This window comes from Ochotona princeps, chromosome 16, assembly GCF_030435755.1.
Source record: "Ochotona princeps isolate mOchPri1 chromosome 16, mOchPri1.hap1, whole genome shotgun sequence".
NCBI lineage: Eukaryota > Metazoa > Chordata > Mammalia > Lagomorpha > Ochotonidae > Ochotona > Ochotona princeps.
Window position 1 is genome coordinate 4320539 of NC_080847.1, and position 26483 is coordinate 4347021.

Below are 26483 nucleotides of genomic sequence, written 5' to 3' on the forward strand. Positions count from 1 at the left end.
CCCTGCTTTCTGAGGACCACTCTCCGGGACTAGAGGGGTGCTGACATGGGGTTACTACCATGGTGGGGGGCACAGAAGAGGGAAAGGCATTGCTGGATGGACGAAGCCCCCAGGCCCCAGCCACCAGTGCTTAGGTGGGGCAGTCACAGGTCTTTTCCCAAGAGAGGTCAGAATGGGTGGAAAAGGGCCTGATGTAGGTTTCTTGGGGCTCCTGTTGAGCTGGCTGACCCACACCGCCCACCTGTGGGCTCCAGCTAAACACAGGAATGTGTGAGGATCATGAACTTTAGTAAAAGGTACCCTGAAAAGGCACTGGGGCTACAGAAAGGCAGAGGAGAAAGCAGGACACAATCTGAAAGGCTGGCTGGCCAAGAGAGAGGAGGGGGTGTGCAAGGATGAGACCATGTACTTGGGCGCCCAGAAATAGGTGATGCAGGACACAGAGCCGACACCAGGAATGGACCCTCGCAATCTATCCAGTGGCACTCGCTCTACCATCATAGTTCAGGCTAGGAAGGGGTGGGGGCCTGAGAGGCTTGGAGCTCAGCCTGTGTCATGCCCCGGGCATCAGCACTGCGGAGGTGTGGCCTAGTCTTGCCCTCTGTGTCTAGGGAGATGATGGGTTGACCAGTAGGGAGACAGGGGAACACACACGCCTCTGAATATCCTGTGTTCCCTCCCTGCTCCTAACTCAGACTCACAGAGAGGCCACTTTCCCTTTAGTGTCCACCACACCCACAGCTGGTTCATTGCAGCAGGTCAGTTCTGCTTCCACAGTAAGGCCTCGTGTTGACGCCTTCAAGGGCTATGTCTCCACACGGAGGGCAGCAGAACTGGAACACACATGTACATGCAGAGTACATGTATGCACGTGCTTGCACACATGTGGAGCACTGGGCTAGAAAATTAGGCTCCTGCATCAACAGAAGATTGAGAGGTCAGTAGCAATGCTTGCAAATTAAGGAGGATGTAGAGTCCCCAGTCTCCTGAAAAGGGAAAGGGAATCAGTGTGGTGGCTCTGGGACCCCCACCGTCCCTTCCACCATAAGGGTTTCATAATTCTAACAATGCAGCTTCAACAGTGCCTTGTCAAAGCTAACCCTGGCTACCTTTGCTATCATGCGTCTAGATATTCAAGGTTGTTTCCTTGAAATAAACACTACAGAGAAGTCTGATCTTTGAAAAAGTCACATATGCTCCCCTGAGAACATGAGGGTCCTCGGGGAACTACAGCCTCATCTCTGTGTCTCCTCTTGCTAGAAGGACATCTAAGGAATGGCAGATGGGCTTAGGGACACATGTTCACAAAGCTGCTTGGATGGAATCTTGCGTCTTAAGCTCCAGTTTAGCCTGGTGAGAAATGCTCGTTGAGACTCTCCAGGCTTTGCTCCGTTCATCCATGAAATGGGGCATGTGCCATTTTTGCAAGAGAGGCATTCAGGACAGGAGATGCCTACCCCTCACCTCCCAAATTAAGACCACCACTGCAGGGTCTGACCTCCTCATTTCTCAAATGTTCCCGAGAGATGTTGCTGTTTACATCAACATACACATGGCTGACAGCAGGTGAGGTTCACTCTCAAGCCTGTGACTCAACCTCCCTATAATAATCAAGAGTGCCACAGCCCCAGCCAGCTGCTAAGCACGAGGGGACGTCTGCTGTGCCAGGGCCCGTGTCTTGTCTCCTGGAGCCTGGCAGGGCTACCATGACACAGAACAGTCTGCTCTTCCGCAGGTGGAGCTTGCCTGCCGTGCACAACCAGGAGACAGGACCGCAAGGAATGTGTAAACTGCAGATGCCCACTGCAGCTGCTGCCATCAAAGCCCACCGCAGACTTCTGTAAAGTTAGCGAAGGCCCTGTTTTTATTCAGCTTCTCTCAGTGGTGTTCACACTTTAGGGTCCCCATCCAGGCTCCCACCTGGCATTTGGTCCCCACATCTTTTCAGGCTCCTTGGGGCTGGGGCAATTTCTCAGATTAGACTGGAGCTGTGGCTTACTGTGAGGAAGACTGAAGATGAACGTCATATCTATCACGACACATCAAAGAGGTGAACAGCCTGGAACGTGGCTCATCATATGGCGTGACTTTGTCCACTGGGACAAGGTGTGAGGGCCAGGTCTCTGCCTACGGAGTTCATTCAGGCTCCCCAGTCCGCACTGTGTTCTCTGGGCAGATTCATGGTGCACAGTCCGTGCTGCCTGCCCACAGGAGTCCTTCCCATGCCCCAGAGCCAGAGCATCCCCACAGGCTGGGCCTCTATGCTGGAGATCTAACCACCTCTCCCCAAACCACGTGCCTTTGCCATTCTGACCACTGTGGATGTGCTAAGATGGGAGCCCGGGCTGTATCAAGCTCCCCAAATCATCCAACAAACCTCCAACCTGTCCCCACATCTGGAAAGGTGAAGGCAGGTGCCTGGGCGCAGGAGACTCACCATGTTGTGCTTGAGGATTCTCTGGACCACGGGGGTGAACACCTCGATGACCACCATGGACCGGGGCCGCTCTCTGCAGTGCTGCGAAGAGAAGGGCGATCAATGAGGGCTGGGGGCTTCCAGCAGAGCCAGGGATAATGCAATGTTTGGTAGCAGTGGGGGCAGGGGGTCGAGTCCCATGGTATAGGTGGTTACAAAGCTTCTTAAAAATACACTTATTCCCAAATAAATAAGTTCACAGCAGAGAGTGAGAGAAAGGGGAGCTCTCCTGGGTGTGCCCTGCTATGCCTCCTCCACACTGCAGCACGGTGACTGCTGCACCTGGCCGAGCCCACAGTGGACAGCAGCAGTCCCTCATGGTCCTGGATATGGGTGTGCCACTGCAGGGTCACGGAGAGTTGTTTCAGGGCCCTAAAAGCATTGGGTCTATCAACCTTCATCCCCCTAGCCCTCAACAATCACTAGTCATTTACTCTCTAACAAAATTATTATAAACATTTTATTTGAAAGGCAGAGACTCAGACAGAAACACAGAGAACTAGTTTACTCCTCAAACGCTTACAATATCCAGGTCTGGACCGGGCAAAGTCAGGAGCTACAAACCTCCTCTGAGTCTTGCTTGCAGGTGACAGCAATCCAAGGACCTCAGTCACCACCTGTCACTGTCCAGAATGCACCTCAGTAGGAAGTTGGATTGCAAGCAGAGCTGGGATTTGAACCAGGAACTCTGATATGAGACGCAAGTGTTCCAAGGAGGGTCAACCACTATGTCAAAAAATGTGCCTTCTTGTTTTGTTTTTTTGAAAGGCAGGGGGACAAAGAGATATCCCATCTGCTGGTTCATTCCCCAAGTACCTGCTGAAGCTGGACCAGACCAAAGGCTGGAACCAGGAACTCAATCTGGGTGTCCTATGTGAGTGGAAGAGATCTAAGTACGGGGCCATTACCTGCCGTCTCCCTGGTGTGCATCAGCAGGAAGGTGGAGTCAGAAACCATGCTGGGAGTTGAACCCCTGGTTGATTTAGAATGCAGATGCCCACTGTGCCAAATGCCAGCCCTGACCACTGATCCTGCTCTGTCTCCACATCTTTGCCTTTTCCAGAAAGTCCCACCATGGGACCTCAGGAGAGTAGGCTTTAAGTCCTCTTGGTGTGGCCTATTTCACTTAGTAACGTGTGTCTATGGCACCTCCTTTTCTTTTCAATATGACTATTTCATGATCCATTCACCTACTGATAGGCACCTTGGTCGTAAACAAAGTTGCCAAAAACATCTGTGTGGGGGCCAGTGGTGGCCAGTTAGGTCACCACCTGAAATGCAGGTATCCCATTTGAGCCCTGGTTCAAGTCGTGGCTGTTCCACTTCTCACTAGTTCCTGCTACTGTGTGCCTGGGAAAGCAGTAAAAAATGGCTCAAGCACTTTGGCCCCAGCCACCCACACGGGAGACCTAGATGCAGTTCCAGGCCTGCAGTAGCTCTGACTGTTGGTGCCATTTGAGGAATGAAGCAGTAGATGGAAGATCTCTATATATAACTATTTCAAATAAATAAATAAACCTAAAAAAAAAAGAAAGAAAGAAAAAGAAAATCTGTATGCTGGTTTCCATGTGGACATAGGTTTTTCACTCTTTTGGCAAAATCCCCCAAAGCATGGCAGAGCTTTTTAACTTTCTTTGGTGGTAGTGGGGCATGGGGGATATAACAGAGGACAGAGAGGGATACTGCACTTTTTCTGGTCTGCAAGTTTAAGACAGTTTGGGATGGTTCACACGGGCATCTGGTCTGAGACAATCCCTGTCTGACTTATGATGAGACATGCCCAGCTGTACTATGGCAGGCCTGGTTTGAGGGGCGTGCTGACATCGCTGGTTCTCCATGACTGTCTGTGGCAGCCTGTGGTCTCGCACACACTTATGGCCTGCCTGGCCACTGAAGCGCTGGGATCCTAGCCTCTGGCCGAGGACAGTCCTCCTGGGAGGAGAAAATCAGGACTTCCCTGGGAGATTCAAATACAACAGCTTTGTCCAAACCTTGGGGTACCAGGCTCCCAAGTCCACAGGGGGCATCTTCCGGGCCCAGAGAACTGACTCTGAGTAGGCCCATGGGCTCTGACCCTAGTGGGAAAGCAGACTATAGCTCAGGGCTCTTGACACTCAATCTCTACTCCCAGAAGCTCCCAGAAGCCCATTGTTCTAGAACAGAAGCCTGGAAACCACATGAAGGAGCAATAGCCTGAGAAGAAGGCATGGGCAGATCTGGACTACAGCTTGCAGAACCTCAGATCCTTCCCCAGGAGTCCCATGTCTGGGCTATCTGACTTAGTGCTGCTAGGACGGGTCCCTCTCCAATGCTGGGACAAAGAGGTCCTTGGTGTGCCGCGATATGTCCGCTTGCCTGTGCACATACTGCATGCACTCACCAAGAAGGAGTCGGGGAGAGGCAGCCCGCATGGGCACTTAGGGTGGCAGGTGTATGGGCTGCAGTTTCCTGATGCCAAGACAGGGCCAAAAAAGCTACTACAATCCTACATCTCTTTTGGAACTCCTGACCCCCACAAGGCACTCTGAGCAAGACCAGGGTTTGTGGGGCGGGGCAGGTACATCACAGGTGAGCTCTCCCCTCCAAGAGAGCTTCTATTGCTGGTGGACACAGCCTGCACCTTCCACAAACAAGCACGGGCCTCACAAGCTGCTGTCCATGGAAACAGAAAAGGGGAGGGGCCAACGCAGGCGGTGTTTCTTTCCAAGAACATCAAATCCCAACATCAAAAATCCCACATGACAAAGAACAAAACGGATTTGCACACTGCCTCTGACCCTAGTCTGCTGAGGCCTCTGCCATGCCCTGGGCATGGACAGGGTGAAATTCGTGGAGAGGTCAGTGCCAGGTCCCTGGGAGCGGTGTCTGGCTTCTGTGCTCCTGCACAGCTATGCTCCTTTCTGTCCCCCCACTCCCCCCCCCACCCCCAGGCCCTGGCTGGGGAAAGCCCCATGGCTGTGCCTCTGCTACGGGACAGCTGGTGCCAGAGCAGCCCGGGCTAATAATAACCCAGCCTGACGTCAGAAACCGAGGAACCTGCTACAAACGACCTAAGATAGCCATGAAGTCACTGCACAGGAAAGCCAGGTGCTTCCCACATACCCACACCCCTGGACCCAGGCGGAGACCCTTGGTCTTAGCCCCTGCCTGCCTAGCATGACTTCCCCCTGTGCCCGGGACTCTGATACAAACAGAGGACTGGGTTTCCTGCCTTGGCATGCACACAGAAGCACCTGCATGCAGACCCACAGCAGCAATGCCATACCTTGCAGAAGAATTCACAGAGATCTGGTGGTGGATGGTTGTTCTCCAGCAATGGGGCGATTGCCTGGAAGACAGGGAGCAAATGTGAGTGACAGGAACTAGGTGCTGGGCTGAGGAGAGCTGGGCTGACTTTTGGGGTATGTGGGGGAAGGCAGGTGGGGAGGGGGCATAAATGCAGGCTGGCTGCAGACCAGGGTACGCCCTCCAAACCCAGGAGCTGATTCAAGCTCCAGGTTGCTCCCCAAAGCAGAACCACACAAGAATGCATTTAATGCCAGGGCTTTCATGATGTGTGCATGTCCATCCAGATACATTCAGATCAACAGCCCTAACAGAGAGTAGAGACATCCGAGAGGGCACCAAGCACAGCTGACCCTGAAAACCCTTGATTTTTCTATTTGGGGAGTGAACCAACCACACAGAGAAAATATAACAACAGCAACAACTTCCAGAACGCCCAGATTGCCACCAATCCCTGTGCTCTTACACATTTCATGATCAATTCCTCTCCCTGTTCTGTTATCTGGTCAACTCCTATTGACTCTCTGAAGCCCAGCTTGGACCCTGCTGCCCCTACCAGGCTCTAAAACCCCATCCCCTAGTGCACAACTCTATTTTTGCAGGGTTCACCCCTGTCTGCCTACAACACCCAAACGACTCGGCACTGCTGGGGTCATCTGCAGAGTCAGACACATGGCCAGAGCTTGGCACCCTGGTGTGAGAGGTGCATTCCAGGGTCTAAGATCACCCCGAGGTATATTTTACCCTGATGAAGCCAACATCATAGTGGACTCTAAGAACACATCCTCTTACATTCTGCATTGTAGGGAACAAAACCCATCTTCCATTTGGGGATTAATTATGAGACAAGTCCTGGGGCAAAAAATGAGACTATTGGTCTTCCACCTTTGCTCATATTACACAGTCTTGCCCAGCTCCCTGTTGCAGACCCAGGGAGGGGAGTCATTGCAGCCGCACTTGCTGTAAATCTGAGATACAGATCATAACGACCGTCTACCTACTCACTGGCAGCCACCATGGGCCACACTGTGTGCACTGGCAGGGGCGACCTGTGTGGCTGGACAAAAGAGACAAGGCCAAGCAAGGAGCAGTGGCCAGGAGAGGGACGCGGGGTGCATGGAGCACGCAGTGGCCAGGAGAGGGACGTGGGGTGCATGGAGCACGCAGTGGCCAGGAGAGGGACGCGGGGTGCATGGAGCACACAGTGGCCAGGAGAGGGACGCGGGGTGCATGGAGCACGCAGTGGCCAGGAGAGGGACGCGGGGTGCATGGAGCACGCAGAGGCACTTACCACAATGATGTTTTCATGCTCCTGCGTAGTCAAGTTCGTGTTCTAAAATAGGGAAGGGAGAATGCAGGAAGAAACACAAGAAAACGCAGTTCAGGAGAACACTAGGACTCCCAGGGTTCAGAGAGTCTCCAGCCCTGCTGCCCAGGACCCAGCGTGGCCAGCCTCACCCTGGTGCCTGTTCCACTGCCACCTGTGAGTGAGGATACTAGGGCTGAGGGCTCAGGGGTTCAGCTTCTGCTCTGGCCCAGGGGGCCCCTACTCCACACTGGGATGCCAGAGGCAGAGGGGGCTGGGCCCTGGGCCATACAAAGTGACTTGGAAGCCACAGCCTGGCCTGTGATGCATACATACATCCTAGAGTGTGTGGGGTTGGCTGCCTTTGAGATTCTCTGACGCCCATCTGCTGCCCTGGCCACTGTCCTGACGACATGCCTGGCTACTGATGGGGGAAAGGTGGCCTGGCTTGGTGGGGCTGAAAGGGTGGACAATGTTGTCTTCCAGCGGCATAGTGGCAGCCCTATGGGTGAGTTCCAAGCCTACTACGGCCTGCCAGCCCCTCAACACTACAGAGGTTGGGCATGAAGCCCTTGGCCCAGCAATTCCAGGTTTTTCCCCTGATGTATCTCACAGTCTCGGTTTTCCTCTTGGGTGGATTGAGGTTAGTCTCCAGCTAGGGAGGACACAGCTTTTGTCACAGCCTGCTGTAGTTGCCACTGCCACCTATTTCCACTTCTGGTGCAACACCTCCAGGGCTGAGGCAGCCTCTCTGTTCAGCTATCATGCAGGGTCTGGGCCAGGTTCTTGGACCAAGCAGGAGTAGCTAACCTGGGCCCATGGGAAGGTCAGTGCTCTGTGTGGAGCTGCAAGCAGCAAGTGGGAGCTCCCCAGGAACTGGGCACAGCTTTCAGGGGAGTGGGAAAGCACCACGCTAGTGGCCATGCCTGGTTTAAAGCAGGAGCTGCAGAAGTTGATGGCCCCAGAGGCAGCTTAGGCACATAATATTTGCGAAGTGCTAAGAATAGTGCCTGGAGCAGGATAAACAGAAAGAAGTATGCTTCTGAGGCACCTGTGGTCTTGGAACTCACTGCAGCCCGACTCCCGGAGGGAACTTCTTGTTTACCACCTACACCCTCCTGGAGGGCAGGGGGTTCATCTGTCTGCTAATGCCCCAGCCAATGCTGGACATGCTGCCCACACACCCACGTGGGCCCTCCTAGCAAGAGTTCATGGCGTAGGCCCATAGTGGTTGGTGCTTGGTGGTGCTAGCTACACACTGTTTGAAAGACAACCTGGACTCCCCGCCAATGCTGTGAAATTGCCTATGCAAGTTAAAGGATATGGATCCACTGGCTGCTTTGGGTGACCTGGGACTATGGGGGCTCAAAAGTGCCAGTTTTAGGACAGGGAGGTAGAAAGCAGGGGGGACCCAAACGGGTCACCTGCCCTAATCACCACAGGGCAGGTAGGAGGGGCCGTGTTAGGATCAAACTGGACAGTTTTGAAGGTGGCACTGTGACCCAGGGGCCCAGGACCAGTGACTGCTACTCCCACATCTGCTAAGATTCCCCACCTCCCTGAAGGCAGCTCTGTCATGGGCATCACACAAGCCTCACTCTCAAACTCCCAAGCACGCTGCAGGTTGGGGAACGGCTCACTTCCTCCAGCCCTGGTGAGGCCCCTCCAGGGCCAGGGTCCACATATTGTGGAGGGAAGTGTAGGTGCCGGGGGCGAAGCAGGGGCGGCTCACCTCTGAGAGCAATTTGGAGACGATTTCCAGTGGGGCCTGGTTGATGGAGTCATCCTGCAGCGGGGATGTAAGGGCCATGTCCACCAGAGTCCGGATCTCTTTCAAGACCACTTCCCAGCGACTGGGGTTGCTCAGGACTTTCTTGTACTTGTAAATCTTTTTCTGGTCAGGAGAGAGAGACACATAGAATGACATCACTGCGCGAACAAGGGCAGATGGTCCGAGACGATCCCATAATCAGACATGCCAGGTGAACGAGGCTGCGAGGGACAGCCCCTGCAGATCCCTCCCAGGCAGGGGAACTGACACACGCGGTGGGCTTGGGGAGGAGCAGCACTGCCCAGAGCCACCAGGCCTCAGCCAGGCTTGTACACGCAGTGGGAGAAACCTGCCGCTGCTTCCAGCAACTCGCTCTCCGAGCCTGCCTTCTGCCAGAAAGGAAACCTTCCCATTCATGGCCCACCCAGGGGGGCTCTGTGCCAGCATGGACTGTTCCCAGGAGTCCCTGGGAGAGCGGCATTCATCAGAGCAATGTGATAGGCAGCAGCAGCCCAGGAACTGAGCTCCTTTCAGCCCAGCGGGGACGGAGCCTGGAAGGGTCCTACCTCCCCTCAAAAACCCAGAGCTGTCTCAGCACTACCCAGCACCGCCTCACCTCTGCTGAGGTGCTGCATTGGGAGTCAGAGGGTGGATGGGTAGGGGCTGCCACCTCCCCCGACTACAGGCCCAGCTGTTCCGCCTCTCTGACATCATGGAAACAAGGGCCTCAGAAGGCGGGTCCCTGCCAAATGCTCCCTCCCAGTTCCCCCACTGGCTGGATACACTCCTTCATTAACTGCTCTGCTCCTCGGGGAAAGCCTGATTTTAGTGTCACAGTGCCAGCAGTCAGCTGGGATGACATGTCACAACCTCTGAGCCAAAGTCTGGACAAGGGCTGAAGCAGGGACCCCCTGACGGCTGGTGAGAAGCCCTGGAGAGGTAGGGGGCTGGTGCTGGCATAGGAGTTGGCTTTGCCTACTAAGTGCCCATGCCCTGGGCCCCAGACTCCCCTCTTGGAACTGAGGCACCAGCTCGCACCGGCTCTCATGGTGTGTAACTCACCAGGGTCCTGCACCACAGCCAAAGGTGGAACAGAGCTCCCCTCAGAAACACAGCCACTGAAGGGGAACACTGGCATTTCAGTGGTCACTTTAGGAAAACTCTAAAAGGGATGAAACGCTCCATGTGAATGGACCGCCGGCCTCCCCTCTCCCCATCTCACACCCTACGCTCTTCTGGGGCTTCTTAGGGCGACTGGGGCACCCATTGCCACAGCACAGCCCTGGGGGACATGCATCATGAGCAGCTCCCACTTTCCCCTCAGCGTTTCTTTCTCTCCTGTCCCTCCATATTTCTCCCTGCCTGTGTTCCCTGCCCATCATCTGTGTTCTGCAGTACACAACAGGAAGCCAGCTGCAGGGGTGGACACATTAGTTTACATCAGGCAGCAGGAAGGTGAGGATGGGACCCACGGATGGCTCAATGTGCTTAGATCCTTAAGGACTGGCAGGTCCGGTCTGGGTGGACGTCCGGTGATGAGGCTGAACTCACGGTTGTTGCACTAAGTATACCCTGCAGTTGCCACCAACACCTTGGCAGGTTCCCAAAACTGAAGCTACCCTGCCTGGAGTTGTGAGCAGGTGGCTAATGCTGCCCTCTCTACACACCTGTGTCCATGCACAACACAGTGGAGACGCAGGGACCAAAGAGGGACCCTGCTCCAGGAGAGGAAGGCCCCTTTGAACCGTGGAGTGTGTGGCTTCCGTGTGAACTCAGACAACAGCTGACTTTTCCCATGGCCATGAAATGGTCACACAAAGTTCATTCTGCCTGAAGCCCTAGAGCAGAGTGCAACAACACACACACTGCCTCCTGCAGCTGACTCCAGACTTGGCCTGGGTTGAGCACTCGGGGCCCTCTTGGATCAGTTGTAAGCAACTTCCTTTCCAAAGGATAATGGGCTTCATTCTTTTGGTTCAGATGATGTAGGCTCATTGTGAGAAATCCAAACCACACCGAAAAGCACAGAGTGGGGTAGTTTTAAAAAGGTCTCATAAATCCTGCCACCAGAATCAAACACTTTCATACAGTTACTCTCCTCCGGCCGCTCCCCACTTACACTCTGCAAAAAGCAAGTTGCCTGTCTCTCCTACTTGCCACACTGAGGTGCACAGGCAACGTGTCCCTGTCACTTGTGATCCCCAGTCCTGGTGGTGCCCATCACCCCCTCTCCTAGCTGTCTTCCCCTGGATGCCCCAAGTTCTGGTGTCAGAGGCATCTGCAAGAGCAGGCTCACAGACACTGCATTCAAAAGCAGAAGGAGCCAGTGGCTATGACAAGGGTAATATTTAGTGAGCACACTGTGTGAGCTCACAATGCTGAGCATGGACAGATACGGCCTCACCTCACCTAGTCTCATAGCGACCCTATCAGCTGGGCACTTACTGCTTCAGCAAACCAGAAAGTAGACCTAACACAAGGAACTAACCCAGGATGTGATTGGAGGAGAGTGTGGCGAAGACTGCCAATAAACAAGACACTGCAAGTGTGTGGCAAGGCCAAGCAGCAGCAGCATCTATTGTGAGCAAAGGTGACACAGTGCTGCAGGATACTCTCAGAGACAGGGAGGGCATGCACCCAAGAAACAAGGGACCTGGGCACCTGCCACCCATTCCCTCGACTCCCCATAACTTTTCGCTGTCCTGTGCCCAGGATATGAAACCCTACAGCCAGTGACCCAGGAGCTTGGGCACAGGCATAGGTGTCAGGAGCCTGAAGTCTATGGCCTTGCATAAGGCCAGTGGGGTTAATATCACTATCCTCTATTTATGTATGAGGCAGCCACAGCCCACAGTGGGGATTTGACCTGCTCAAAGTCAAGTGGCCAGGAAGGAGCAAGTCAGCGGTCAAAACTGGCTCCTGTAGATGCCAAAGTTCTCATTCTTGCCATTAGTTGGCCAGTGGAGCTCGTAGGAGAGAGGCCGCAGATTTGTCAGGAGACACTGAAGGAGGCAGGGTCTGAGGGTCATGGACAAACCCACGAGGCTCTGTGAGTTGGAGGACAGGTGAAAAGAAGGTGGAGGAGCTGCAGGAGCAGGAGGCGGAATAGAGCCTATGAGACCATGAACATGGGGTGTGGGCAGTAAGCAGGGGGGTGGAGAAGGCCTGTCTAGGGCCTGGCTCCTCTTCCTCAGTGGACAACCTGGAGTGTCTCATCCCAGGAATTCGGCTGAGTTCATCAGCAATGAATCATGCAGGGGCTGGGATCAGAACACTTCCAGAACCCCGACTCCAGTCTCCCCAGGGCTGGGGCCCCGCTGTGCTAGGAGCCTCCTGCTGGGCCCTGTCTGCCACAGAGGGTAGGTGGCCTAGTAGTTTGTTCCATGTAGACTCCACGGGCAATGGATTCCCTCAAGTGGGGGTAGACAGGGCCTGGGAAGTGTCTTGTGGCCGGGCACGTAGCTGGTGTAGTGTGAGACAGGTCTTAAGACCACCAAGCCCAAAAATGGCCTCGCTCCCTGCAAGGTGTGCAGCCACGGGCCTGGCTTCAGGATGCAGAGCTGCTGCAGTCACCTTGGGAGAGGTCTGCATGGTTTCTGGCCATGTCAGACATGCATTCCTCACACAACTCAGCTGTCCTGCCCGTCAGAAGAGGAAGGAAACTGTGCTCCATACAAAGACAGGCATGTGGATACCCAGAGGGGCATCCTTTGAGAAGGGATGTGAACAGCAAATAGTCCGAACGCCCACTGTCGAGGAATGGACACGCAGAACCAAATACAGCCAGACATTGGCGCAGTGTTAGGCGGTCGAGAGACCTAAGCTACTCACATACACAACTGGGTAGACTACTCCACCACATGCTGAGCAGAAAACAGAGAGGCTAGGCACGGGAGATGCATTACATGGTCTAGAAAAGGCAATGTGGGAGCTGGCACTGTGGCACAGAAGGTAAAGCCACCACCCGCGAGGCCGGCATCCATATGGGCAATGGTTCAGGTCCTGGCTGCTCCACTTCTGATTCAGCTCCCTGCTAACACACCTAGAGAAGCAGCAGAGAATGGCTCAAATGCTTGGGCCCCTGCCGCTCATGTCCCAGGTTTGGTCACTGGGATCATCTGGGGAGTAAACCACAGATAAATTTCTTTGTCTGTCCCACTCAGTGATCCTGACTTTCAAATAATAAATCTTTAAGAAAGAAAAAAAGTTAAGGCTGTAGGCAAAGACAGTACAAGTGTCACCGCAGGAGCTGGGAAGTGGTGACAGGAATGACCACTACCAAGCACAGGTGCATATCCAGAGTTGGCAGAAATGTTCCAACAGATGATCACAGTGACAGCTATATGATCACACATGCACAGAAGCCACTTAGCTGCACACTTGCAATCAGTCAGTCTCACGGTATGCAGAACAGTCTTCAATGAAGCTGTGTTGGCACAATGTCATCCTAGGGAGGTCCGTCACAGCACAACAAAGATGGCACAGCTCAGCGGTACAAGTGCAGCTTTTACAACATGCAGACTTCAGCACAAACGGGACCTCCACTCACACTCCCACATATCTTCTGCACCATCCATCATCCACTCACCCCTCTATCTGCCCGCCCATCAGTCTAATGACCCACAGCCACGACTGGGAACCATCTGTTACCCTGTACCACCCATGGTGCTAAGTAATCGAGCCCTGGTGCTCCTGGAACTCAGAGTGGATGCTCCATGCCTCAGTTTCTCCACTTGCAAAGCAAAGAAAGAGCAAACACCACCAAACACTGGCTCTGACTACTACGTAAGATAACGTCACATGGAAATCAGCAGCAATCACGATCATCATCACCTACCAAGTCCTGGGTGCCAGTGGCCAGGGCAGGCAGGCAGGCAGGTTCAGGAGGGTTCCCAGCCCCTGCGGCTGAGCCCCACAGCTACCAGCCGACAGAGCCAGCACAGTCTCTGTTTCCCATCTGGCACAGTTGCCACTTCATCGACACCCTCGCTCTCTGCTTGTCAGGGAGCATCGTTACCTGGGCAACATCCGCCATCTCTCCGGTAACCGCTCTCTCAGCAGAGGCAGGCACAGACACTAGGGTCCTCAGGCCTCTTGGCTGCACCACAGGAGACGAGCTGTCACCGGGAATGTGCCCCTGGCAAGGAGAGGCGTGGCTTGGAATGTACTGGAAGCCTCAAGAGGCTGGGACCGCGGCTTTGTTGCCTGCTGCAGCTACCGAGGCTCACGCAGACAGAGGACGCATGCTCCCTACCACCTGTCATAGGCAGCAGAGTCGCAGAGAGGAGGAGGACCCCACAGAGACAAATGGGCCTGGCAGGATGCGGACTGGCTCGGACAAGTTTGCAGCAGCTCCTGGGGTGGAGCTTCCTGGTCTGAAGGCTTCTGGCCCCAGGTGGCTGCTTACGCTGAGCTTAATTAAGACTCAGTTCCTTGGTCATGCTGTCACGGCAGTTGCTAGTGGGTACCATGGTGATGGCTCAGAGGGCGCCCTCATATTGCAAAAAGTTCTAACAGCACTGCTGCCCCTTCTATCACCTGCCCCAAGGCTCCGCAGCATGCTCCCCACCTCACTGGGGACCCCACCACCACGTGAGTCATGATGGCTAGATGCTTGCCACCCTGACCCATGGCTGCAGGACTGGGCTGTGTGCGAGACGACTGCCAGTTCTGCCACAGGAGTGGCTTCTGCGGCCCAGAATGCCTGCTGGGATCTGGGGACCAGGAGAGGGCTCCTCGCTAACTCTGCGGAATGGCTTCCTCACAGAAGTCATTTTGCCTTCAGATACAACATAGGCCCAGTGACTGTCCCATGACTGTCCCCTTTTCTCCCCTAGAGCAACATGTCAGTTCCTGACCTCCCAGCCCTTGCTCATGACTGCACAGGGAAGGCAGATGCAGCATCGTCGCCCTGTTCCCACTCAGCAGGTGACATGACTCCAGCACCTGTACAACTGAAGGGCTCACATGTGTCCATGTACAGGGCTTAAACCCACCAGAAGATGCTCAGCTCAACTAGAAATAACATCTTCTATTATTTTCTTAAAAGGAATTAATTTATTTGTAAGACAAAGTGCCCAGGGTTGGTGCTGTGGGGCAATAGGTTAAGATTCTGAGTGCAGTGTCAGCATCCCACATGGGTGCAGGTTTGTGTCCCAGCTGCTCCTCTTATTATCAAGCTTCGTGCTAATGGCTTGGGAGGGCGGTGCAGGATGGCTCAAAGTCCTTGGAACACTGTAACCATGTGGAAAACCTGGAAACTCCCAGTTCCTAGCTTTGACTGGCTCAGCTCTGGCTGTGGCAGCCATCTGTGGAATGAACCAGAGAATGGAATATCTCTGACCCTCTCTCCTTTTCTGTCACTCTGCATTTCACATTTAAAAACAGACAGACAATCAAATAAATAAAGGCAGAGTGACAGAGAGAGGAAGGGAAAGGCAGACATACAAAGATCTTCAGGCACTGGTTCACTTTCTGAATGCCTAGGTCAAGGAACTCTTACCTAGGTGTGTCATATGGGTGGGGTTCAAATACTTGGATGAGTTAGCGGGCAGCTGGATCGCTGGATCAGAAGGGAACAGCCAGGACTCAAATTGGCACTCATATGGATGCCAGCGTCATAGGCATCAACCTGTTCTACCACAACACTGGCTTGGTCCTTCATTTTAAAAGAAATACTGTAAATGTACACTTGTGCCTGGTATAGAACAGGACTTTGCGGCGTGAGCTTCTGTGATGGCATTGGCTACTGTTTCTTTCTCCAATATGAATTCTTCCCTGGCTTCAGGCTTGTTGGGGGCAGCCCAAAAGTGCCTCGGAGACAGTGGTCAGAGAACTAGGCTCTGCATGGGACCAGGCTGTGTTATTGCTACACACACAGACATCTGCACACATTTGTTCCCAGCCACTGGAAGGAAGGGCTCATTCTAAATGTGGGAGGCTTGTGGTGCCAACAATCCTGCCGTCTAGTTCCAGGAGGTTCCATTAGCCCAAAGGACGCCCTGGACGCATCCAGCAGGTTCCTCCTCTACGCCCCTCCTCACGCCCCTGGGTGTACCCATCTGTTTCCTGTCTCTATTTTGGACATTTCATACAAAGTGAATCACACGACGTATGGCTCCAGTATATAGCTTTCCCACTGAGCACCAGGTCCTTGCAGTGACTGGATCAGGATGCAGGCTGCTATTGCTTTCTGTATCCAATAGCTGGATGTTTGCTCCCTGCCCCATGTTCCATCCCGCACCACTGGGTTCAGTGGATCTTTCAGGAGACTCTAGCCTAGCCAGGACCATCCCTGTTCCCTGTTACTGACAGGCAAACTGATCAACAAAGACCCTCTGGGAGATTCATGACTAAAGACAAGTGGATAGACATCCATTCTGAATGGGGCACTGGCTCTAAGAGGGGTAGGGAGCGGAGGAGACAGCCCTGCTCCCACCACTGCACACCCACATCTGCCTGGGGACCCAGGTCCAGCACAAATCATTCTAGAAACAAAGCTACTAGAGACGATGACAACACTGCCTGATACACGACGGAACAGGTGACCTGACAGCAGTGCGAAGACCATGCACTAGAGGAGCCTGCACCACATGCAACTCCAATACCACTCAGGGAGGTGCATGATACAAAGAAGCTCACTTTACAGATGAGAACAACTGAGGATGGGTGTGGCAAAGCCACACAACTGGGGAGGCACAGGCAGGATAGGCACCTAGGTATTTTGGGGGATCTCGAGCCCCAGCCATCATACCACTCCCGAGGAACAAAGGAGTATCCCTGTACCTGTTGGAGGCTGTGGCCTCGTGCCCAGGGACATCTGCTGGGGGGCTGTGGCTAGGTGCCCTGTCCGCTGCCTGAAATTGGCTCTAGTGGGTTGGGGTTGGCAGCGTGTCTGGAGGAAGAACAGAACCTGGGCACTCTGCCCCTGAGTGTCCACCGGAGGGAGCCTCTAGGCACCCATCACCGCTGCCAGGGAAACGGACTCAGTGGGTGTCCCACTCCAGCGCCTGTGGGGCACGGGCTGGTTGCCTAGGCAACCGTGGGTATGGCTGGCTGGCTGGCTGGCTGGCTGGCGAGGAGATGAGCTGGCTGCCATGTCAAGCTCCCATGTGGGAACCACCCTCTCTACCCTAGGCCATGGCATCATTACTATTCCAGCGCATTCAGAGATGGCGCGTAGTGTGTTTCTCATCAGGCTACACAGAGCTGCTTGGCCACAGGGACAGTGTTTCGGTGGTGACCACAGCTGGGAAGGGTGTGTTTTTAGAAAAAGGTGGGGCAGGCAGAATGGAGAGCAGTGATCAGGAATGTGCCTTGGCATTTCAGCATCCAGTTCTGCACCCTCAAAGCATCCAGCCTGCCTCACACTTTCATGGGAGTCTGGTTAAAATGCAGACTGTGTCACTAGAGCTGGGCGGGGCTTGGGAATGTGCATTCAGCAGCTTCCAGGAGGACTGGTGTGCCTGAACTCCCCCGTACCCTGCTGACTCAGCAAAGCCCACTGAATTGTCTCCAAGGTGGCCTTGCCTGTCCTACCTCATTCCTATGATGTGGGGGAGATGGCATCAGAGAGGGGGACTGCCTTGCCTAGGGTCACACAGGCTGGTCTGTGGGGTCTCTCCAGAATGTAGGACCAAGATCTAATCTCTGGGATCCTGTCATGACCTCATTTGGAATCAAGGTTTTTAAACATGGAATACAGTCAACACAAGGTCATACTGGCTTCTTATGGGCCTCATCTTCATCACGAGGCAGGCCAGCATTGTGAAGCAGTGGCTTCAGCTGCTGCATGTGATGCTGGTACCCCACACTGCAGTGCTGGTTCGAGTCCCAGCCGATCCACTTGCAGTCTAGCTCCCTGCTAGCATGCCTGGGAAAGCAGCAGAAGAAAACCCTGACAGCCACAAGGAGACCTGGAAAGAGTTTTGGGCTCCAGGCTCTGGCCAGGAGTAGCCACAGCTCTTGCAGCCATTTAGGAAAGTGAACCAGCAGATGGAAGATTTGCCTGTCTCTCTCTGTAACTCTTTCAAATACATAAAAAAAAATTTTTAATAAAGGCCTTTTGGAGACACATATACACACATACATGCACACAAATATGCACATCTGAAAGAAAGGCAAGTGAAAATGAAGGCAGAGATGGCAGAGTGGCATTTTCCAGCCACGTGGGCCTGGCACATTGGAATGCATGAGCCGGGAAACCCACCTGAGCATCCTAGAGGGCATGCAGCCCCAGGCACAGCTGATGTGGGACTCCTGGTGCCTGGGAGAGAGCAAATTCCTGTTGTATGAAGTCACCCAGTGGGTGCTGCTTTGTAACAGCAGCCATAGGAAACACACACAAGGGGGAAGCAGGGACAAGGACCAAGTTGGAGGGCCAGGCTGTTTGTTCTGTAAAGATGTGGTGGGTGCTGGCTGGCCCCTTTGGGTGCACCTGAGGAGGCATCAGCTCTCGGGCTAAGCTGGGTTTGGACACAGCTAGATCCCTCGCCCTGGTTGGAGGAGGGGGAAGTGAACTAACATCTGGTCCCTTCCTGTTCTCTCAGGGGACATTTGCCCTCACAACCCTCTGTCCCAGCTTGTAAGCTAATTGCATAAGCAGGACGCAGGCACAGCTAGGCACCTGCATCGCCAGTGACGTTAGAAGGAGCCACCTGGAGACCCAGGAGGTTGCAAGGAGCTGCCAGGAGAATCCAGGCAGGGAGGGGAGTGTGCAGCTGACGCAGAGTCCTTGACAGAGAGGAGCCATGGGGAGGCCTCTGGCTCACAGCTCATTTTCCAAGAAGGCTGCCCATCAGCCTCTGTGGGCTGACAACCTGGGCCTCACTTGGGCCAGGCACTGTGCCCAGGCTCACCAGACAACCTGCTTAGGTTTCTTGGTCCTAGACACATATCTGGACAACACCCTCACTCCCTTTACGGAGTTTCAACAAAATTCCTTACCCGAGTCCAAGCTCGGGTCCCCATTATATGGGGGGGCAGTTGCACGCAGGCCTCAGTCCATTTAAAAGCACATTCGCACAACCACATTCATAGTAGCATTATTCCCCAAGGCCAAGAGGAGGAAGCAACCAGTGTGCAGTGCATGCCCCGGGGATGTGCCCAGCCTCTGACAGGAAGCCAATCCTGACACCTGTTTCAGCACACCTAAACCTTGCGGGCGGTACAGCAAGCATGACAAACTGCCATGGAAGCACAAGCCCCGCACAATTTCAGAGTGGGCATACCCATACAGAAATGGGGCCGGGGGAGCCGCACAGGGACTTAGGGTTTAATGGGGGATAGAGTTTCATCTGGGGAAGAAGGTTCTGGAGGCAGATGGTGGTGAAGACGGCCCAACTGGAACAAAACATGGGGAAAATAATAAGTCATGACATTTACAGCTTATTTAAATGGCCGTGAGTCTGTGTGGCCAGGATCAGCAAGGGGTGGCTCAAGACACAGGAAGCAGCACGCACAGGTCAAGGGTGACATGCTGGGTCAAAGAGGCTCCAGCTGTCTGAGAACCTCTCTCAGGGCTGCCTCTCTGTCCTGGACCCTCAGCTCTGAGCCGGGTACACAGGTGCAGGCCTGAACATGCTCCGGCAGAGGCTAAGAGGCTCTGGCACCTGCACAAGCTCCTAACCACACAGAGTACCATTTTTCTGGGAAACCTGTCAGCTTTCCATAGCACCCTACAGGTGTGCATGGCAGTGGGCATTCCTCCCACAGCCTGCTCGCCTCTAAGCAGTCCTCCCAGAGCCCTGTGCACAGGTGGCCTGCTCTGGTTCCCAGCAGCTGAGCCTGGTAGGACAGCTTCAGGTCACTCAGCAGGCAGTTCTCACAAAAGGGCAGGTGATACAGCTGGGCAGGTTTCCTGTCTCACTTTGCCCCCTGGTTTACCAGGTCACCCCTCCTCCACATTTTTCCTGCTTCTCTAGGTCTTGGACTGTGAACCTCTAAACTGTGAGTGGAAATAAACCCCCCTTGCTGAGATGCTCCTCCTGGGGCCAGCAGCATTGTGTTTATAGTGGGTTGAACTGCAATCTTTCATATGGGAGTTGCTCCAAGTACCAGCTGGATCGTTTCTAGCCCAGCTCCCTGCTAATGTGCCTAGGGAAGCAGCAGAAGATAGCCCAAGTACACAGATCCTTCCCATCCATGTGAGACACGTGGATCAAGTGTCAGGCTCCAGGCTTTGGCCTAGCCCAGCCCTGCTCACTGCAGCCACTGGGGAAGGCCGTTAGCTCACATGTGTGCTATTCTCTCTAATTTTGCCTTTCAGATAAATAAACCTTGAAAAACAAAGAAGCCTTCCTCAGGTACTTCAGTGAAGGGAATGAAAAGCTGATGAACCCAGAGAGCTCTGCCCCTCCTAGCACAACAGGACTTGTGGGGAGAACGCTGGCTTGGGTCCAGGAAGCAGGCCCTTGCAGGACAGCGAGCCTGCCTCGTTCTTGAACTTCAGCTGCCAGGATGGGGGGTGGAGTGGGGTGTGTGTATCTCCGGGGTCTGTTCCAACAGCCCAGGACACTGACGCAGCTGTGACATCCCAGGCCTCCTGTGGGCCCTGACCCTCCACACCTGGCAGGCCCCCTAGCCCTCACACTTTCCATGTTCCTTGCTCATTCAGAGATTTTTGGGCTACAGCTTAGAGGCTTGGGCATGGCTATTTGCCCTTGGGCATCTGCAAGCTTTACAAGGGACACATCTAGGTGGGGGCTTGTTTTCTGCAACCTTTTTTTTTTTTTCCCTGAGTTAGGCAGCCTCAGGCTGGTTATAGCTTCTCTCTCTTATCTCAGTTTCCTATTCTGCAATCTCCCACACACAGACTGGGGCTCTGGGAGGCACCCACTGCAACCCGGGGGCTCAGCAGTATCTAAAATGTGTCTGCTAAGCTATATCCATGTGCTGCACACTTAAGAAAAATGAAGGGGAAAAGTCTCCCCATAATTTCAGAAACTGGGGTGAATCTATCTATCATCTATCTGCATCTCTCTGCCCTCCCTCCTCTACTCTGATATACCATAACCTCACCAGGTGTGCGTCAGGTGCAAAGAACACTTTCCCAAGGAACAGGGAACAGCTATGACTTCAGGGCTCTGCAGGCCACTCCACAACCTCGCTCAACATCTATGCTGTTGTAGCATGAACAGGTGGGGCTGTGTTTCCCACTGATACAGACAGGTGGTGGCCCGGTACCTGACAGACCCCTGGAGGGTGTCACTTCATCTGTCTCCAGGCTCTGATGTCATCAAATACAAACAGAAGGTTCTTTCAGGTGCCCCTCTGTCTGACAAACATGGCATCCCATTATACCTACAGCTGTGCACCTGGCGGGCATTGCTATAAGCCACCTGCTATCAATCCCCAGTTGGGGATGCGTTATAAGGCTCCTCCAGAAGCCACCAGGCAGAGGGGTAGATGTGCTGAAGAAATGACAAAGAAGCTCACAGAATCCCACCCATCTGACTCAGTGCAGAGTGCCTGTCCTCTCAGAGGTCCTGCGGGCAGAGCCCCCGGCTCCAGCTCAGGCACTGCCACGACCCCAGAGTGCCTTGCACCCCAAATCCAAGACTGCACTGGAGACCGCCTGCTCCTCATTAACCTCACATGACATTTTCTGAGAAAATATTCCTGGTTAGTAGCAACTCACAAAATCCATAAGCAACTGTGAATGCTATCCCAGAGGGCAGTGCCTTCTGTGTCTGCTCAGCTTCCCGGCCTGCAATCACAAGCAGCAGCCGGGCGCTCTGCTTCCTTCAAGCCTGATAAAGCAAACTCTGTCCCGAATAAGGACTTTCCTTAGTCAGTCTCAAGATGGTAGCATCTCTGCAGGGGCCTCAGCTGTTTATTTTACTAAGAACTTATCAAGCACACAGCACTTCAGCAGTGAGCATTTGGTCTGCTCACTGCTCCGCCTGCAAGACTCCATTCCTAGCCAGGCTGCCTCCTCAGGCTGCAGTCAGCACTCCAACAACACAGGGCCTTAATTTATGAGAACAATGCAATGGGATCCAGATCCCCAACAAAGGAATTCTCATCTGGTTCCTAAAGTGAACCTCAATACGAGCCATGCAGTCATGCTTGGACGAGGCGTACTCCATGCTTCCAAGCTTCCAAGCCCGGAGCTGCCACACGAAGGGCCTGCGTTCTCTAGCAGGAGTCTCTTGATGGCCACGCTGAGGGCTCTATTCACATGGGGGGTATTGTCTAGTCTGACAGTCGGTTTTCCTGTCTGTAAAACGAGGAAGCAATGCTCACCACTTGGAGACACTTGAGCAGCCCAGGCGTGGTAACAGGATGAAGAGGATCATAAACAGCAGGAACTCAATAAATACTCATTGTGTCCTCCTCTCTCAAGCTGCTACAGTGGTTCTCCAAGTGTGGGCGGGTGTCAGACTTGCCCAGGGGGGTGGGAATAACGCATCAGGTTTATACAACAGGATACCTACACTATCTGGAAAGTTCTCAGGGGACAGAAGTGTAGCTGGTCTACAAGCCCCATTTTGAAAATCACGGAGTGACTTGTTCTAAAACCTCTGGGTATATGCAGAGGTCCAGGGGCTAGGACAAAAGCAGAGCCTCCCAGATGGGAATGCAGTGTGGAATTGGACAAGTACCCTAGGACTGAGAACCAGGAATGTACTGCTTGGTCTTCCCTTGATTTCTGGGGGTGCACTGAAGGTCATCTGCAGCCCTAGACATTGTCCTGGCTGAGGGCCCCAAGTCAGCCCAGCCTTCCAAAGGCCCTCACCTCCCATTTTTCCAACCCCACCAGATGGCAAAACAAACTTGCCTTCTGTTGCCCCACACAGTGAGTATCATTAGCAGCAGTCTCATGTGCCCCCAAAGTGGGTCCTATGCATCTTAAGGCTTCTGGCAAAATTGGCTGCTGGTCCTCAGGGTACACTGAGGCTCCCTGGGGAGTAGGACATGGGGCCATGGCCACCTGGGCCTCACAGTTTAGGCATCGCCTCCCATACATACCAGACTCCTTGGCTCTTGGGTGAGGCTTGGACCTAATTCCTCTGTGGGCAAAGCGTTGCTCTTTTCAGCCTCTGTTTGGCCCTGTCGCCAAGGTGACAGGCACTGGCACAGCGGGCAGCCCTGCCCTCCCACGGGTCCTCCCCCATTGTGGATCTGCAACCTGCTGTGGGGGTTCCATGGCTCTCAAATGGCTGGGATGGGGAAAGATCGACTCTGGGCTCCCATGGCACAGGTCTCGTTGACCAACAGAGCCACTGCTTCCCATTTATGTTTAAGCTCGTGTTTCAAGAGGGAGAAAGAAAATTCCACCTTAAAGGGCAGAAAACAAGGTCACCCCTAAGTCATTCATGTGCAGAACTTCCTTGTGTGGCTCAGTGAGTCATCGGCCCCCATGAGTGTGTGCTGGATGATACATGGAAGCCTGGTGCCCACCTCACCGTCTGGAGAAAAAAAACTAGCAGCCCACAAACATGATTTCTTCCTTGGGCACTGGGAGAACCACTGCAGTCCTTCCTGAGGCCTGAGGGCTGGCACACAGATGGCGCTGGTGGGCATGTCTTTGTCATTAGCGTTCAAAAATGTTCACTCTATATGAAAGGCAGCAGAGAGACACAGATAGAGAGAGATCTTCCGGCTGCTGCTTCACTTCTTAAGTACCTGCAACAGCTGGGGCTGAGGCAGGCCAAAGCAGGAACCTTAACTTTATCAGGGTTTCCCACATGGGTAGCATGGACTCAGCTATTTGTGCAAGAGCGGGAAGCTAGACTGGAAGCAAAGCCAGGACTGAAACTAGACACTCCGATCTGGAATGCAGGGCGATCCAAGGCCCAATTCTGGCTGCTGGAGTGCAAGGAGCCTGGCAGGGGTGGGGGAAAAGTAGAGTCTGGTGACCTGGACACATGTTGTAAACCAGCACTGGCCTCTGGCTGGCAGGGTGAAGACTGGGCAGCTAAGTGCCTTACTCTGCCTCCAGCCTGTAGACAGACAGAGAGCAGCTAACACTGTCCTCTCCCTCCTTTGCGGGACTGTATGACTTCATTTAGATAAAGTTCAAGTCCATGAGAAATGACCATGCTGCCTGTGGGTGGGATGCGGTCACCACCCAGGAGGTGGATTGCTTCTCAATCCTGTACTGGGTCAATTTGAGAGAACTCATACTGTTTCTTTGTGCACTCTCTTGTATGTTTATTATCCTTTTAGGAAAGGTTCACTGTAGAAAGGGACCAAGAATTGTTCCCAAGAGTACTACAGATAAGGACATATGGTGCCCTCTGAGTTCAAGGACTAACCAACCTGCACCCTCACTCTTTAAGTACATGACAAGGCCAAATCCAAAGTTGTAAGACCCAACAACCCCTCCACCCAGGCCTGTTGCCCCCATGCTAGCTTCAAAACTCAGCTGTTTCCAGGTGAGTGACGCTGACCCTGTCCCTCAGGTTCCAGTGGACCTCAATAGGGGCCTGTGATGGGTGCATCAAGTTAATGCACTACTTGCAATGCAGGCATGCCCAGTGAATGCCAGTTTGAGTCTCAGCTTCTCTACTTCAAGTCCATCTCCCTGTTGATGCATTTGGAAGGCAATGGGAATGGCATAAATACTTGGAACGCTGACACCATGCATGAGACCTGGATGGAGTTTCCAGCTCTGGCTGCTCAGGCCCTTTAGGGGAGTGAACCAACACACGGATGAAGGTGCACATTCTCACCCTTACCCTCTCCAACTCTGCTTTCAAATCAACAGATCTGAAAAACAATGAAGTCTTGTCAACAACAGCAGGGATCTCAGGCAGACAGCAGTGGGTGGCCAGCAACTCTCTCTCTCTCTCTCTCTCTCTCTCTCTCTCTCTCCTTCTTTCGCAGGGAAAGCTGGGGAGAACAGGAGCTCTCCTCCCGAAAGGCCACCCAGCCCTCTGCCACTTGCTAATTTCAATCCCTGAAGTTCCCCTTGTCATTAGCTACAGGGTCCCCAGTGGCCCAGTGAGGGGCCCAGGCTGTTCTGGGAGCCGCTGCCGACTGCTGCCTTTGCAGGGAACCAACAGCTGGGGCCCCACTGAGCACCTGGCAGGGAGAAGCCCCTGGCTGGACCTCTCTGACCTCTGTGTCTCAGTTGAGGACCCTCCTGAGGGCTTGTGGGTAAGCCCCTTCTTTCCCAGCTCTCAGTGAATGCCCTCTGATCCCCTTAAAAGGTCACAAAGCCTTCCCTGACCAAGTGCCAACAACTAATCTGTTCGGAATTCTTGCCTATCAGCCTATCACCTGGGAAGCCAGAGGCCAAGGCCTGGCTGGCCATACCCCATGGTCTGGCTAGCCATACCCCGTGGCCTGGCTTGCCATACCCTGTGGCCTGGCTTCATCTGTCTTTCTCACCCAGCAGGTGCTTGCAGCACTCCCGTGGCCCCATGCAGGGCAACTTGGGCCCAGTGCACCGACCTGGATACTCTGCAAGGCTGGCACAGGTCACAGCCAATAGCATTGGACCTGGATTCCAGCAACACTTAAGGCTGCATGGGCCTGGGGGCACTACAACAGGTAGTGGGGACATGTCACTCCCTGTCAACTGAGGCAGTGATAATTCTGAATCAGGGGAAAATGTGCAGTGACTGGTGAGCGATGCCTGCTGTGGTCACTGGTGGTCGGTAGCAGGTGTGCTGAGTATGTCTCCTGTACCTGCCTTCTGTTCTCTAGAGTCTGCTGTTCCCCTTTTAATTGTGTAAAGATTTTTATTGACAAAGAGAGAGAGAGAAATCTTCCATCTGCTAGTTCAGTCTCTAAATGGCAGCAGTGGCCAGAGCTGTGGGCCAGGCTCAAGCCAGGAGCCAGGAGCTTCTTCCAGGTCTTCCCCACGGTGGCAGGGACCCAGTATTGGGACATCTTCTGTATTGGGACATTTTCCCAGGTGCATTAGCATGGATCTACACTGGAAATGTAATGACTGGGACTTGAACTGGTGCTCACATAGGATGCCAGCATGGCAGGTGGTGTCTTAACTCACTATAACCCATTGCCAGCCCTTAGAGCTTTCTCTTCTAAAATCCTCTATGCAAAGGGAAATCAGGTTCCTGCTCATCACAGAAGATGAAGAATAAACATGTCCTGGGGGGTCATCACTTCACAGGTGCTGCTCAGATTCTTCACAGCTATCAGCCTACTCAATCCTCAAGAGGACTTAAGTGGACTTGGTTTTGGAATGAATCCATCTTATTCAGGACAGGCAATCCAAAGAGGACAATAACTGGTCCAGGGTCACACAGCCAGCAGGTTGTTGAGCCAGGACTGAGAGTTCAAGGCAGGTAGCCCTGACTGCCAAGCAAAAAACCAAACTATTCCTTTGGAGACAAATTATCCAAAGACACAGACACACACTCCACCCCCAACTATTAATCTGGAAACTGACTGCAGTAATTTAAAACAAATAAAAGCCTAGCTAGGGAGCCTGGCGTGATAGCGTAGTGGTTAAGTTCCTTGCCTTGAATGCACCGGGATGCCATACATATTCCGGCAGCCCTGCTTCCCATCCAGCTCCCTGCCTGTGGCCTGGGAAAGCAGTCGAGGATGGCCCAAAGACTTGGGACCCTGCACCCATGTGGGAGACCCAGAAGAAGCTCCTGTCTCCTGGCTTCGGAATGGCTTAGCTCCAGCCATTGCAGCCACTTGGGGAGTGAACTATCAGAAGA

General features: G+C 53.6%; 1 protein-coding gene across 1 annotated transcript in view; it reads right to left on the bottom strand.

Moving 5' to 3' along the window:
- CMIP (c-Maf inducing protein) overlaps positions 1–26483 on the bottom strand; it is a 187071-nt gene that overhangs the window by 25532 nt on the left and 135056 nt on the right. The window contains exons 4-7 of the mRNA XM_058674170.1: positions 8800–8961; positions 7053–7094; positions 5742–5804; positions 2438–2518 (exon numbers count right to left, since the gene is read on the bottom strand). Coding sequence (XP_058530153.1) covers positions 2438–2518; positions 5742–5804; positions 7053–7094; positions 8800–8961 — 348 coding nt within the window. The remainder of the gene's footprint in view (positions 1–2437; positions 2519–5741; positions 5805–7052; positions 7095–8799; positions 8962–26483) is intronic.